Source organism: Pinus tabuliformis, chromosome 3_2, assembly GCF_031772625.1.
Source record: "Pinus tabuliformis cultivar Carrire ecotype Pingquan chromosome 3_2, CPIR1, whole genome shotgun sequence".
NCBI lineage: Eukaryota > Viridiplantae > Streptophyta > Pinopsida > Pinales > Pinaceae > Pinus > Pinus tabuliformis.
This window is the reverse complement of record NC_142302.1, coordinates 720,699,876-720,715,568: the sequence shown is the minus strand read 5'-3', so window position 1 is coordinate 720,715,568 and position 15,693 is coordinate 720,699,876. Positions and strand designations below refer to the sequence as shown.

The following is a 15,693-nucleotide window of genomic DNA, read 5'->3' as shown; positions in this document are numbered from 1 at the left end:
CTATGCAAATCCAACTTAGTGAAATAAACAGCATTTTTCAGTTGATCAAGTAAATCATCTATCCTGGGAAGAGGATACCTATTTTTTATTGTGATTTTGTTTAAGGCCCTAAAGTCGACACACATTCTCCATGTCCCGTCTTTCTTAGGAACCAAAATTATAGGTGAACCACATGGAGATGAACTGGGTCGAATGAAACCTTTTTCAATCAACTCTTGGATTTGTTTCTTTATTTCTTCGTTCTCTATAACTGACATGCGATACATTCCGACATTAGGAAGAGGGGCATCAGACATCAATTGTATCTCATGTTGTATTTCTCGTTTAGGAGGAAGATGTTTTGGTTCTTTAAATAGACTTTGAAAAGAATCTACCACTTTAACCAATCTATCTTTAAACTGAGATTCACAACCTGAAAAAGCATCATGTTGATCCTTATGTTGTTCTTTTACAACCATGAGTACATATCTCTTACTTGAACTTATTAATCACTTCATCTGATTAACTGAAACTAAATCCAAGTGTGATTTGAGTTTATGTGCCCTGACAATATATTCAATCCCATCTTTCTTAAGGTGATATTTATGCTCTTTCCTATGAAACATTGCATCACGGTCATAGAGATAGGGACTTCCTAACACCACTCCACATATGTCTGCTGGAATCACATCTAAATCCACTTCATCAATGTAATTAGCTGTAATGGAAAATTTTAACCGACACTGCTTTGTGACATTAATCTGAGTTTCTTTATTTAGCCAACCTAATGGGTATGGTCTTGGATGGTTCTATGTCTCCAAAACCAATTTCTTCACTAAATCTTCATATATTAATTTGCCTATGGTCCACTATCAAATAATGTATCTATTTTCTTGTGTTTAGAAGTTATCCTTATATGAAATAATTCAAGCCTTGTATCCTCATTCAGATGATTTATGTTTGAAGAAGATGCAGAAGTATTAGAACTTGAACCAATGTCAGAAGTTTTACCTATCGAAACCATTGTGGTTATTTTCCCTTCATCACCTGAGTCAGAGCCCAAATCTTGTTGGATTGTTGCATTAGCCTTCTTTTCACCTTTCTTCTTCTGGAAATTCTTTGGTCTGAGTTCTGGGTGAAATTTACAACATTTGGATTCATCGTGTCCGATCCTCTGGCAATGAATACAAGTAGGTCTTTCACTTTCCTTCTGAGTTGTCGCTGATCTCTTTCCCTTCAAATTGCTCTTCCTCTTGTTGTCTTTGGAGTCCTTGATTTCACACTGTTTGAATGGTCTGCCACCTAATTCAATATGTATGGCTTGAACGCACACTTCATCAAAGTCATTAGGATTAAACATCAATAATGTATGCTATAAATATGAATGTACACTACCAATGTACATTAATAAAGTTTCACGTGTATCTAATGGAATACCGAGTGCCAAAGCTTTCTTCCTGAACTCCTGAGTAAACTCCTGGAAATTATGTCCTTTACCTTGCCTCAAATGTTGCCAATCAATAACAGCTTGTTGCATGTACCCAAAAGGATAGAATTGTTTTCTAAGAGCTTTTAAAAACTCAGACCATGAAGAGATGACTTTACCTTTCCGCTTTACATCTATTTGAGTTTTATTTTCCCGCTAAATTAAAGTTGTTCCCCCCATTCTAAGTGTAGCTAACTAAATTTTTGTTTTTCATCAGAAATATTCTGAATTCTACAATACACTTCTAATTGCTTAATCCAATTATCTAGCTTTTTAGGATTCATTTCGCCATCATAAATAGGTAGTTCAAATTTTACATCAAGTTTCAAAAGAGATGATTTCTTAGGTTTCTTTTCTATTTCAGAATCAGAACTGGAAGAAGAAGAAGAAGAAGATGATGATGGAGATGATGGAGGAGAAGGAGGTTTATCAGCCTTGCCTTTTCCCTTGTCCTTCTTCGATGTCTTTGAAGAAGAAGCTGCATCTCTCGCCTTCTTATCTTCGTAGAGTTCTCCCAACATCTGTTGCATGCTCAAAAACATTTGCTGAAATTGTTCCTGATCCATGACCTTCCCTTCAGGAGTTTCACCTGCATCGGATCCTGTCATTGTCGATCGATGAGCGACTTTTCGCTTTCCAATTTCTAGATTGAACTCCTCAAGTGTTCCTTCTCCACGTCGCAACCTTGACCTAGTTAACATTCACTGGCAAAAATTCTACAAAACGCAACTTGCTCTGATACCAAATTATATGATCTGATATTGATCATAAACTAAATTGAAGTAGAATTGATTATTTGCCAACAGTGAATTGATCGTTAACTTTAAGTGTTGAATGTGGAAGACTGAAGGAAAGTAGTTGATTTAAGACTTAATCAAGAACTTAAGAAGCATAATTAAACATGAATTTGCAGCAAGAACAGAGATAGAAGACAACAAACATTGATTACAGAGTTCGTCCCTGATGGACTACGTCTTCAGGTCTGCTTTCAAGATGAGCGTCTGTTTTATTAAGGATTAATCGAAAGAGGTCTTTTACACAGCAAAAACATTAGACTGAATGTGCATGCAGGCACTTATGGTCTCTATCAATAGAAATCTCTCTCTCCTAGCTTTCCAACACCTGTCTCAGTTCCCAATTCTGCCTCCGGACGGCCAAGATACACTAAAAGCAAGAACTGCCTCTCTAGCTCAGCATCTGCATACAAGTCTCAAAATCACTCTACTGCCTTTCACCATGAACAAAAGGTTGAATTTATAGTGTATTAGGTTCATCTGAGGCCCCTCAGGCTAAGCTAAGCATGTATGTGGTTGTTTTTAATGTTGCATTAAAGGTTTGTTGGCCTAGGTCTTGTCACATTGTGACATTAGGCATTAGTTACATTAAAAATGAACCAAATTTGCAACAAAACCCAAAAAAAAAACTTTGGTTTAAACTGGCGGTCAAGTAACATGTGGAAAAGGTTGACCACTAGCATGTGAACATCGCGGTCTAACCATAGTATGCCATCTGTGTTGTTTATCCCTGCGGTTCCAGCAACTGTTGTGGCTTCCACCTAGCGGTTCCAACACGGTCTAACAACCCGTTCACATGTTGTATAACCTCCAACAGTTACAAACCTCTTTTGGTCTCCAGACTGCGCGGTAACATAACCCCTTGCTACTGCATTCACATGACGTTGCCTGCCGATTCCATTGCGGTCTAACCCACACGGTTAACTGTGCAATGGTTTTTGCATTTGATTTTTAACATATGGTCCGATAGGTGGGTTTTATATGGTTTAGGCCTTAGGTTTTGTAACATAGGTTTAGTGCTAGGACTAACACCTTTGCCACTTAGCATTTAGGACTTAGGTTATGTAGTATAGGTTTATAAACTTAGGTTTTTAGACCTTAGCTTAGGATTTAAACCCTTTTTTACATCACCATATAAAAAAACCATTACAACTGATATTGTCACATCATGACAGTAATCTTCGAACACCATAATGACAAACTAGACCATTTTCACCATGAATAAGTAACCAACACCCGACACTGAAGAACATTGGCGAAGCTGACGAAGCTGAAGATGAACTAGACTCTGCTCAAACTGGACTGACAAGATCCTCCTAGATCATGCGTGCTTTCTAATTTAGTCTATGAAGGGATTTAGTAATTCCTTCAATGGTTAATATAGAGTTCACATGTGACACTTAAAAAAACATTAATAACAAAAAAGACTCGATCTAAATAGAGATAGAATATGTAACATAAATGAAAATAAAAAATTATTTATGGTTAAAATATTTTATTAGTTTGTTGTTCAAGATGAATGACGTGTAATTCCTTCCATAGGTGTTTTTTGATGAATTGAAATATAACATTTAAAAACGAAATATTAATAATAGAAAAAAAAAAAAAACATGTAAATATTTATTTATTTATAAAGAGAGACTATGTTTATATTTTATAAAACAAATGAAAAGAAAAATTGTAGTTAAAACATTTTATTAGTGTCTTGTTTAAGATGAAGGTTATGTGTATTTCCTTTCATGCTTAGCATGGAGTTGACACATGGCATATATATAAATAACCAACTTAGATCCATGTTAACACAGGATTTATCAAGCACTAAGAGGGATCAAATCTCTCTAGGTACAAACCTTTCTTCAAATTTTTCATTTAAAAAAAAATTTGTACCTCAAGAAATTTGATCTCTCTCAACACTTAATAGAATTGAGATTAACATAAATCTATAATAATCTATATCTAATATGGATTAAAAAAATCTTCTTTTTTCATAATGATTAAATTATATGTAGTGATTGAAAGCTCCACTTACGGAATGCAATCAAAAAAATCAAATTGGAATATTATTTTAACTAAACCAAGGAAGATGTTAACTTATATACCATTGTAAAATCACCAAATTGACCAAAGAGTGAATTGGGTTGGGAGTTGTCTATAATGCGACTTTTTGGAGATTCCGGTGACGGAATCCGGCGGAAGAAATTGAGGTTAAATCTTGATTTGTTGCAGTTAAAATGGTTTTTTAACTGCATATTTGGATTCAGCACCCTGAAAAACCCCTGGGACGCTTTCATTGTGCAGAAACTAGCTATCAAACTTGCGATTCCAATAAATTCCTGCCGGATTTCGACCGGAAAAAACCCGCCGGAAAAACTTTCAAAAAGTCGCGTTATAGACAACTGCATTGGGTTGGGAGTCAGTGATCTAGATGTCAACCTCAACTCAAGACGAATCATGCCCCCACTCTAATGTACATCTTAGAATCTTGAATTTCCCCACTCTAATGTGCATCTTAAAATCTTGAATTTCCCCACTCTAATGTGCATCTTAAAATCTTGAATTTCGTGAATTATAGTAGAAAATTGATTATCATTAGACCCGAGGAAGAACTATTAATTTTAATCGCAAAATCTTGTGTACAAGTGGAAATCATTAGTTAATTGGCATCATTTATAGAGTTTCCGCATTAAATTTTTTGGGCTCAAATCTTTAAAAAACCATTAATTATTTTCCAATGAAAAAATTCATTTGATGTTGTGATTGGTACACAACATTTAGGGCCAACATTTTGAAGAAGTGGACCATTCTACACAAAACTTACATTTTTTAAGGAATCTATTTGGTGATTTTTATTTTTTTAAATTTAAGACAATTATAAAATGAACTTTTTATATAATTAGATAACAAGCAAACAAAAACACAATTTACCATTTTTAATATGTAACATATTTAATTTTCTAGGCTATTATAAAATGAACTTTACATAATTAGAAAACAAACAAACAAAAACACAATTCACAACTTTTAATATATAATATATTTAATTTTTTTATAAGTAGCATATCTTTAATATTCTAAATTTACGTTTTGGATTTGGATTTAGTCGACAAAAAAAATTACATTGCCTTTTAAGTTAGAAAATAATTATTACCATTAATATCGATGTCATTATGAAAATTTTATATTAATGGTCTTTTCTATTCTTTAAGCAAGTATGGTCTGAGTCTTGAAATAAACATATTAGCATCTTTCAATCAACTTTATCTTGGGGAATTGGAATGAATGATTGTTATCTTCCCCACCTAAGTTTAATCCCTGCAAGTGACATGATGATCTTTGTTGTAATGGATTGTCTTATCGTTGAGTCTAAGTCCTGGAGATCAAAAACATGTATATTGCTCATATGAAATATAAAGATACTTCTCGTGAAAAAACAAGCAGTATATTCCTCATATGGAATATAAAGATATTTCTCATGGAGAAACAAGCAAACAAATAAATGAACAATTTAAAACAATAGATTGAAGATCACATTCCCCTCAAGAAATACAAGGAAACCTCTTCCATAAATAAAGCTGGAAGTTATATTTTCAAGGAGAGAAATATACAAACACTTAAAAGTTATATAAACTAAGTTTTAAGATAGTCCAAATATACATAAATAAATGAATGAATGGAAGTGTTCATCTATCCAATTACTTCTATTATCCATTGATATGGTTTCATATATAAAATTTGAAGTCTACATGTAGAGAGAAATAAAGATGGAAGTTATATTTTCAAGAAGAGAAATATACAATTAAAAGTTATATAAACTAAGTTTCAAGATAGTCCAAAGATATAGATACATAAATAAAAGAATGAATGGAAGTGTCCATCTATTCAATGACTGTTATTATCTATTGATATGGTTTCATATATAAAATTTGAAGCTTACATGTAGAGATAAAAATTGTATTAAAACAAGTATAGATCCATTTTAATCATGAATCTAGCAAGCACCGAGAGGGATCAAATATCTCTTAAGGTGCAAACCTCTTTTAGAGTGCAAAAAAAAAAAAAAAAAATTGCACCTCAAAAGATGCGATCCCTCCTCGTACTTGCTAGATGCATGGTTAAGATGCATCTATACTAGTTCCACACACACACACACCATGAGTACTTTTTCATTACTTAAATTATATTTTTGAATGTATAAATGGATTCAACGCCTTGAAAATTTCCTTTGACACTTGGATTGGGTACATTACACAACTTAAATTTGCAATTCCATCAAATATTTGCTAAATTTCAAACAAAATTGACCCAAAAAATATCCTTAAAAAGGTCCAAAATATAAAACCCTACTTGAAATCTTTGAATTATAGATTTTATTATTTTCATTTGCATTATATAATATAGACATAACTATTTTTAGCTTATATATAATATATACATATTTAACATTGAAATATTTCACTTAACATGAATATTGAAATGTTTTATTTATTATTTACATGGTTCACATTTCAAAAAAAAAACCATTGTTGATACATTTTTAATTACACATAAATATTATTTAAATATTTTATTTATTACTGATATTGATTTTTTTATATTAATTATATTTTTTTAAATACAATATATTAGTTTTATATTAAAAATTAAATGAATTACACATTTTTCTTTTATTCAAAAGCAATTGAATTTAATGTTTTACTTCATTTCTTTGAACATTGAAATATTTTATTACGATCAATATACACATGCAAAGTTGATATTCAGCAAAATCAATATTCAAATAAATTAGTTAACATTGATATTGAAGTAGTTTATTTAAGTCTCGTACTGATATACTTAAGGAAAATATATGAATTATACAACTTCCTCACACTCAAAAGTGGAAATATAAGATTTTTATTTTACTTTTAATTAGTTTATCACTCTATAAAGTTGATATAAGATTATATCACATCATTATTTATAGCTAAGAGTGAAATATTTTTAGGGAGTCTCCACCTTCATATTGGGTTGTAATATCAACATTGAAATTATGTTACTTGATTATTTATGGCTAAGAGTGAGTAGTGGGAATATTGATGGTTTATAATATCTTTAATCAAAACTAACAAAACATGTATATTCATTTTTGTTTCTTATTACAGCCCACATTGATTTTCTATTTAGAGAATATTTTATTTTTATTCTAAGAGGGACATGTGTCAACTCCATGTTGGGCATAGATGGAATTATGCATAATCCTCCCATGGTAAGACCAGTGTTTTAAAAGCCGACCGGCTCGGAACCGACTCGGCCGAGGTGGTCCGAGCCGGTAAAAAAAAATTGCAACTCGGTCGTCGAACCGGTTCGGTCAACCGAGTTAAGACTGACCCGGCCGAGTCGTGGCTTGACTTGACCGAGTCACTTCATGCAGCTAGTAAACCCCAAAAATGCAATTTTTTTAATTTTTTTGTTTTTTTCTAAATGGGGGACTCCAAATGGTTTTATTAATTGGTTTTTTGGTCTTTGGGGTCCAACCCCCTCTCCTAGTATTGATATGCTATTCAAATTTCATGGTAATGTTAAATTCTTAAAGTAAAAGTGATATTCTCCTTAATCTTCATTTTCATCCTTTTACATAAATTTTTAACATTACCATGAAATGACTCAGGGTGTTTGAAAGTGGTTCCAGCCTCATTGGATTTCATATGGAGAAAGTAGAATTTTAGATTTAATTCAAAATCTAGCAGACTTATCAGTTTTTCAGGATATCGGGATTGGGGGATTGCAATGTTTCCATTGAATTTTGTCATGTATTAGGGTATGGAACTCATATTTAATCAAGAGCACCAATCCCTCTATGTACCTTGATGTTAGTGACATTGGTTGTCGAACTCCTCCGGGATTCGCTCCCAAATCGAGATCTTCTGAAAATGTCGCTCCCGCTCCCGTTTTCGCTCTCGCTCCCAAGTAACACTGAGCCAGATGATGTTGGCAACTCTAGCAGTATCCAATAGTATTGGTCACAGACTTTTGTTGTAGAGGCCATTTATAGCCTCCTTGGTTATGTGTTTTTGTTTTGATCTCTATATCATCATCATGTATGTATTGGACAGTGCACTGGGTGCCATTTTGATATAATGGATATATTCATGAGCCTACTTTGATCATATGTTTTCTTCTATCTATATTCTAATGTTGTGTGTTTGGAAACATGAATGAAAATCTTTAAAATTATGTGCTTTTATAAAAAATAAATATTTAATGTATTTTTTACAACGACCGAGTCATTGAAATCGAGCCGGCCGAGTCGATACCAAGTCGGAGTCAGAGTCGGAGTTTTAAAACATTGAGTAAGACTCCAAATTGAAAACTCTTCATTTGATGCTTGTAATAAGCCACAATTAAACTTCCATAATCATTCAACATAAAGAGGAAAAAAAAAAAAAATCAGCTGCCAATCGTTGACATGGAAAACAGATTAATGGATAAATATATCCACCTCATATCCAAATATCCAAGTTTCCCAGCCTATGCTTTTACTGGTCCCTTTAAATTGTTATAGAAATTTGGTCTTGGTGAAAGAGAAAGGGGAGTGATTGAGTTCTTTAAGGTTACAATCAGAGGTTTGAACTAGTTCTTTCATCAAATGAAATAGAGAAAATCAGTGTTGCGAAATAATATTTACAATGTCTTTCTAGGCACTCCTAACACATGGTACCTCATATTCATTGTCCAAAATTGCCTCATTTTTTTTCCTAAGTTGTCACAATGTCAGTGTTCAGGTTTTTCCAATGGTCATAGGCTCTATGATGTCCATAATCTACCACATATAATAGTTTACTATAATTTAATACGAGGACTAAAGTCAAAAAATATTAGCAAAAGCCTAGAGTTTATATTTTAGCACCAAAGTGACCCTAGAGTTTATATTTTAACACCACGTTTCTTGAGAATCCCAATAAAGAGCAGCTCATTTCTTGGTTCAAGCATCTCCCGACATATTCCCCACCCTCCTAATACTATTATACGTTTAACATAGACGATGAGCTGGAGGATGTATTGCAAAGGAGTGCTTACTGTTTCCATCCATCTTATTTCCCTCTTTATGCTAGCCTTCCGAACTTTTTCTAAGGTAAGTTAAGTCTCTTTCAATTATTAAGAATTTGACGCACGTGTTGTGGGAAATCTCGTAGGCTTTTATGAAGAACCATAATTTCTTATTTATTATTAGCAAATCTTCCTATGTTTCGAGCATGGCAAGATATTAAATGTCTAGTCACTTTCCTTAGGATACCTCCTAGATGCATAGCTCAAATTGTATTTTGATGCACCATCAAAGTTCAACTTAACAAAAGGATTATCAAGGGGCACCTATGCCATAGGGGATGTAACAAATCTAGATGGACATGGACGTGCAAGTAAGAGACGTGTACAACAATTCCCCAAAAAATAGCTTTGAATGGTCCTCCAAGATGCCCAACCTGTCATCGGGTCTCCAATCTTTCGAAAAAATGGTCTCCTTAACATTTCAAATAATTTATCCCTGGCCATGGATATTCAAGTTCATTCCACTATTCATGATATTCATGATCCTCTTTTTGTCCATGCCAAATAATCCATGAGACAAACCTTGGCACAAGGATACATAGTCTCAACCCACATTGTAAGATAAAATTCCCTTTTGTCTATATACAAAGAAGAGCAAGAACCTCCTAATTGGTTGGAACGGTCATCCTCATTCCGACTGGTACCTAATGCCATATATATTAAGCATTTAGGCAACGAAATATGATCAATAGTCTTCAATTCATGGCAGCATAGAGAACATTGTGAAGGTTCCATAAAACCATATTTGTTGATGTTATCCCAAGTGTGAATGTGCTTCCATGCCAACTAGGAGAGTAATGTGGAGATCTCAGGTTGTGAGTTCCACACCTTGCCCAAATTAAATTCATAGTTTCAAGTCCGACCACCTCCATTAACTAAGTGCATGCCTAGCTAGCAATGAAGTTACCTGAGCACTTACTCCCCATCAAAGGAGATATTGTTCAATAACATAAGGAATTTATCCTTGTTGCAGCTAGTACCATACTCTAATTTTAAGCCCGTAAAACCACATTTGTTGATGTTATCCCAAGTGAGAATGTGCTTCCATGCCAACTAGAAGAGTAATGATCTTAGGTTGTGGGTTCTACATCTTGCCCCAAATCAAATACGTAGTTTCAAATTGGACCTTCTCCACTATGTTCATGCCTAGCTAGTAATGAAGTTACCTGAGCAAATCCTCCCAATCAAAGGAGATATTGTTCAATATCATAAGGCATGTATCCTTGTTGCAGCTAGTGCCATACTCTAAAATTAAGCTCCTAGTTGAATCAAAGTTGTCACGAATCAAGATTCCTGCACTGCAAAAACTCGTGATTGCATCAGTAGATCCATGTTCTGGATCTTTCTCAAATTGACAAAGTTCAATATCTACCTGTTGCCTATCGAAATTAAACTCCCCCTGGTAATCTACAATAAATAGTAACGAACACATTGTATTTTGAAATACATGGAGATTTTATTATATCTAAACACTTTCATATGAAACTTTAAGAAGAAGAATAGCCATAATAAAAACAGTAGAAGGAAATTCGAAAGAAAAGCAAACAGAACAAGCCTGTTTAGAGATAAGCAATGAAGAATCTCAATACATCAATTTAATTTGATTGTATGTATCAGTTAAAAGTAGTCATTCTTGATCGTCAATTTGTCATCCTAGATGATAATGTCCTAAAAAAATTTTAAAAAAAGAGAGAGAATGCTGGTTTTGCCACTTGAAAGACGTTGTATGACCTATAATCCACAATGGACAAACACCATTTACTTCTTTGTCCGTATTCTATTTGGAAGTACTCCGTTTAAGGAGGCTTTACATTATTTTGGTAACCAAGGATATCGCACAAGCTCTTAGAGGTAGAACATAGCACATTTGCCTCTAAATACCCTATATTAGAAGTTTAGCATCACGCTAATGCAGAGAATCAATAAGAAGACTCATTATTCAGCCCTTAAATTATTTCACTAGTTCTTTTGCATTAAAGATTCTTATACTTTTGCATTACTAGTACAGCCAATCACGAAATAATCTTTGATGGCACTTATTTCTTCGTTCATACTTTCCCCTTTTACCACACCTATACATGTGACATTTTCTAGCAATGTCTACTACTTTGAATGGGAGTAATGTAATAAAAAAAAAATCCATGAACACACTTGTAAGAAATGATAACATTCTGGTTTATAAACAAACATCGTATTATTGAGAGTAAAGAAAACTGTGTTGTTGAATAAGAGAGACACATCTTTCCCCCTCCCATTTTAGACATTTATTGCTGCTATTATGTTATTTTCATCGTTGTCACCTAAAATCCTAGCGCACTTTCATTGCACATCATTTCAAAGAGTAAATGTTCATCTAGGTTGTGTATTTAAAACTCTCACTTGCAAACTAGGAAACTCACATTTAAATCCTGTGATACCAGTATGACTAAACTGGCTATTACATGATAGGTAAAACACATCAATTGTTCTTCCATCTATGTGCTAGTCATTACATATCTGTACCCGGATGACCAAGAAGTAGGGATATACTAATACAAAATAGAATAATGGGAACGCCCCTTAACAATATTAACCACACTATCACTTATCGTGCATATTACTCAAAATGTCAAATGCATACATTGCAAACAGATGTTGAGCAGAAATCTATATAGGTAATTTTGAGATGTTGACGAGCAATAAAAATGGGACGAGAAATTATGTTAAAATTGGGCAAGTGCAATTATGTTAAATCATAGGCTGCCACCAAGATGGAAAGAGCCTCTAATGGGCACTCAAAAATTATTAAAATATATGGCTATTGTCTGGTGTAATATCTTTACCTTTATATTTATTATTTATGATTTCAATCAAAAGGCAACCTGAGTTCTGCGTAGAAGGCTGCAACACTTTCATGCTTGTGATATTACAGAAAGGCTACAATCTTAGCAAAGCAGTTACCTGATATCCGCAGTCCAAATATCAAAAGCATGAGGTCTCCTTCTAGACTTTTGTCAAATATATCTCACAAATTGCCAGGGGCATTGGCTCACTCACAAGGTCAATGGAGTATTGAGCTGCACACCAGGGCTACATTCTTTCTGTGGTCTGCCCCATTAGAATAGTGTAAGCTTCAGAAGGATAAGACCAGGTGCAAGTACCAGAGGATTTTGGCACCTTAGTCGGAGGAAGTCTGCTCTAGAATTATCTTTATATGCTTACCCATCTGGTGTAATGCAACATCAGAAAAATTACAAATATGTAAACAGATTAACCATACAATATTGTAGCAGAAAGTATTTTGGAAGCCCAAGGAAACTTAGAATGATTAGGAAATAATATTTCAGTCAAACAAACTGAGAAGAGGATTTTGTATGCTTAGTTCTATAAAACATACACATTTACACACATATAAAACTAGACATCAATTGTTTTTCCAAGACTGATGCAAAAAACCCGAGATCCCATATGTTGCACCATCAGTCCTGCATTCCCACAGCCATTGAAAAAAGATGCTTCATCCTCCTTTGGGATCCGGCGTCGCCAACTCATCAAGAAGCATGGCCTTGGCAGTTCTTTTTCCTCGTTTGCCTCCTTTCTTTGGAAACTCCCCCTGTCTGGCTGCATATTTTTTTGGTCAAGATAGTTCCCTTTTATTTCTAGATCCATTGGCTGGTCCATTGCAGTTACTTGGCTGCATTTATCACCTGTAATATCTGGATTCTTATCCACGGCCCTATTTGCTTTAAGGAGAAACAGAAGTGTCTGGATCAAATTTGGATACTGCTTCACATCTGTGTTAATGGATATTGCATACAAACAGATTGCTCAGTCCTCGTCCTACAAACTACCAGCTTACAAAACCAGTGGAAATAGGACACTAATTGCATTTTTATCTGCAAGAAGAAAGAGTTCATCACTTTTCTGATCAGTTCCCACACTTACACAGCAAAATATCACTTGCAAGAATCAAATCCCAGTCTGGATGCTCCATGCCAAACTCTTGACCCCACGTGTCTGGACACAGATAAACCATTCCAAAAGCAAGGGTATGTTAAATGCAAAGTATTACTAGATCGAAAAGGAGATAATGAAGCACGTTACTTAAGGAAGATGAATAAGAAAAGACCAAACTTTGCTAGAGATAAGTCAGAGAAAGATGGAAAGATCAGAATAGACCTTCCTTTTCATCTTTTAAAATACAACTCTGAATATTCAATGAATCTCAACTGTTTTAGAGAACCTAAGAGCACTGAAAATACATTCAATTCTCCCAACGCATGAAGATTAGAAAATTACGTCGGATGTGTGGCAAGACTGATATTCCATTAGCTGTACAGTTATATGCTATATTATCTTCAATTTCTTTGTCATCAAAATCTGAAGTAGTTATTTCAACAGCAAGAGATTTCTTCAGAAAAATAGCCAATGCTCCTGTACCACTGCATATTTATAATGTAAGCTTTTATACTAGATTCATCATTTTTTAGTAAAACAATAAACTTCAGCATTCATAAAAAAAATTGAATACGCATCAATAATTAAACATCATGGATCCAAAGCATGACTATACAACATATGAACTGCACAAGAAATCATGGTCAATTCATAGAAATTGGATGCTTCACTGAAGAATTTGCTTCAAGATGACAGTGTAATCATATGATATTGTCTTGTGTTATACTTTAATTTAAAGTTCTTATCAAACCTTAATAGTATCCAACTATTTGTTATGTATCGTTTTCATAATATACTCTTCTAAGGATCTTTTGTGTTTTTAATCTAATTTAATTTCTACATCAAACCTCACTGGTATCCTAACTAGTTGTGTATCAAGATCTTATAGCCTATGTTCTTTAAATTAGATTCCTTTTTTCTTTGAGATTTTCAAGCATAAATTTGGGCAGGTGGAGTTGGCAAAAAGCACATGTTACAATCTGAATGAGAAGATTCCCATCAAGACAGAATTAGATGTGTACATCCTTAATGTTCTAAATTATAGGTTAACTTTATAGGAAAAAAGGGAAATTTTGATGAAAGAAATACACCGACTTAATATTGCAGTTTGATGTTGGCCTATCCACCATGGGTCCTGTTACCCACCAAAAGTGGGTACCCCTAGGAGAACTTTTCTCCTAATCATCTTCTTCCAGCCAGCAGCCAGCAACCCCTGACAACCACCTTGTAGCCGATGTGATGTGCCACTTTATCTCCGCCACCTGCATCAGTTGTATGTTTCCTTGCCCATTTGTCAAGAGCACATGTTAGAAGGTGGGAAATCCGATCCAAAAGGTATGTTATTCATTGTGCAATCAGGTGCTTATGCTTGTTTTTCATTTGGGCATTTGGCATGGATTATTGGGTGACTTGGAAGAAGGAAGGGTTTTGACCGTGGTTTTGTTCCCTCACCTTAAATGGGGGGTTAATATTCAATCCTAGTCCAGTGGGACCTCCCCTAATGGCCCATGGCTTTAGGAAGGACACTACTTGGGAAACCTCGATTGAGATAGCGTGGTCCCTTTTCCCATTCCATATTTATCACTTCCCTCCATACATTACAAGCCCTATACTCCACCTTCCCTCTCTGGGTCCACATGACCATGGGTCCACTGGGTTCTAGCACACCCCCTCCCCTTGTCCACATATCTGGGTCGAGCCTGGAAACTTTGCCCTAGGAGGTTGATGCAGCTAAAAGAAAAGTAAAAATCATATCATGGCCACAAGAAAGAAACAAAAGAAAGAAAATTATAAAATGCAAAAGATGGTCAGGACATTAATATTAGCACGTGGGAAAAAGCCAAGCATGAGCTCTAACCCTTATCATCATGGCCATCACTAGGTTCCTATGGGCCAATGTTGCCCCATCATCATACAAGGAACCCTTGCATGTCCCAACCCCTGGCGGGCGATGAACTACCCCACCACTAAGGGGGTAATAACTATTACACATCATTCACAGCATGCTCTCATTTCCTAGAGCTTTGAGCAGCAATACAAAGAAAAATCAAGAAAAGACAAAAGGCAATAAGAGGGGTGGAAAAACAAAGGTCGAGGTAACTCATGCATCCACGATTGCTCCCTCCTCACATCTGTATGCCCAGAATGTGGATTTCCTCATCATTGCTACCCCTTTGACCATGGCATTTGGCCCTGAGACCCCTTTTCCCCCTTCGTTCCATTATTATTCATATGCCACCTATTGATTGAAGGATGTACCAGGGACATATCTTTCCCCTTAGGGGTTGGAAACACCTAATAGGGTCGTCTATTAGCCACTCCTACCTAGGGAGGTAACACTATTACGTGATCAAAGCCCCAAATTTGGAAGGGAAGCCTTGTATGAAGTATCAATTTGCCTTCAACTAACAA

The 15,693-nt window shown here is 34.8% G+C and overlaps 1 protein-coding gene across 1 annotated transcript in view; it reads right to left on the bottom strand.

Moving 5' to 3' along the window:
- Nucleotides 1–12,573: 12,573 nt before the first annotated feature.
- Nucleotides 12,574–15,693, bottom strand: part of LOC149182652 (S-adenosyl-L-methionine-dependent methyltransferases superfamily protein) — a 189,974-nt gene continuing 186,854 nt past the window's right edge. The window contains exons 4-6 of the mRNA XM_089416922.1: nt 13,624–13,766; nt 13,270–13,341; nt 12,574–13,118 (exon numbers count right to left, since the gene is read on the bottom strand). Coding sequence (XP_089273048.1) covers nt 12,742–13,118; nt 13,270–13,341; nt 13,624–13,766 — 592 coding nt within the window. The 3' untranslated portion in view covers nt 12,574–12,741. The remainder of the gene's footprint in view (nt 13,119–13,269; nt 13,342–13,623; nt 13,767–15,693) is intronic.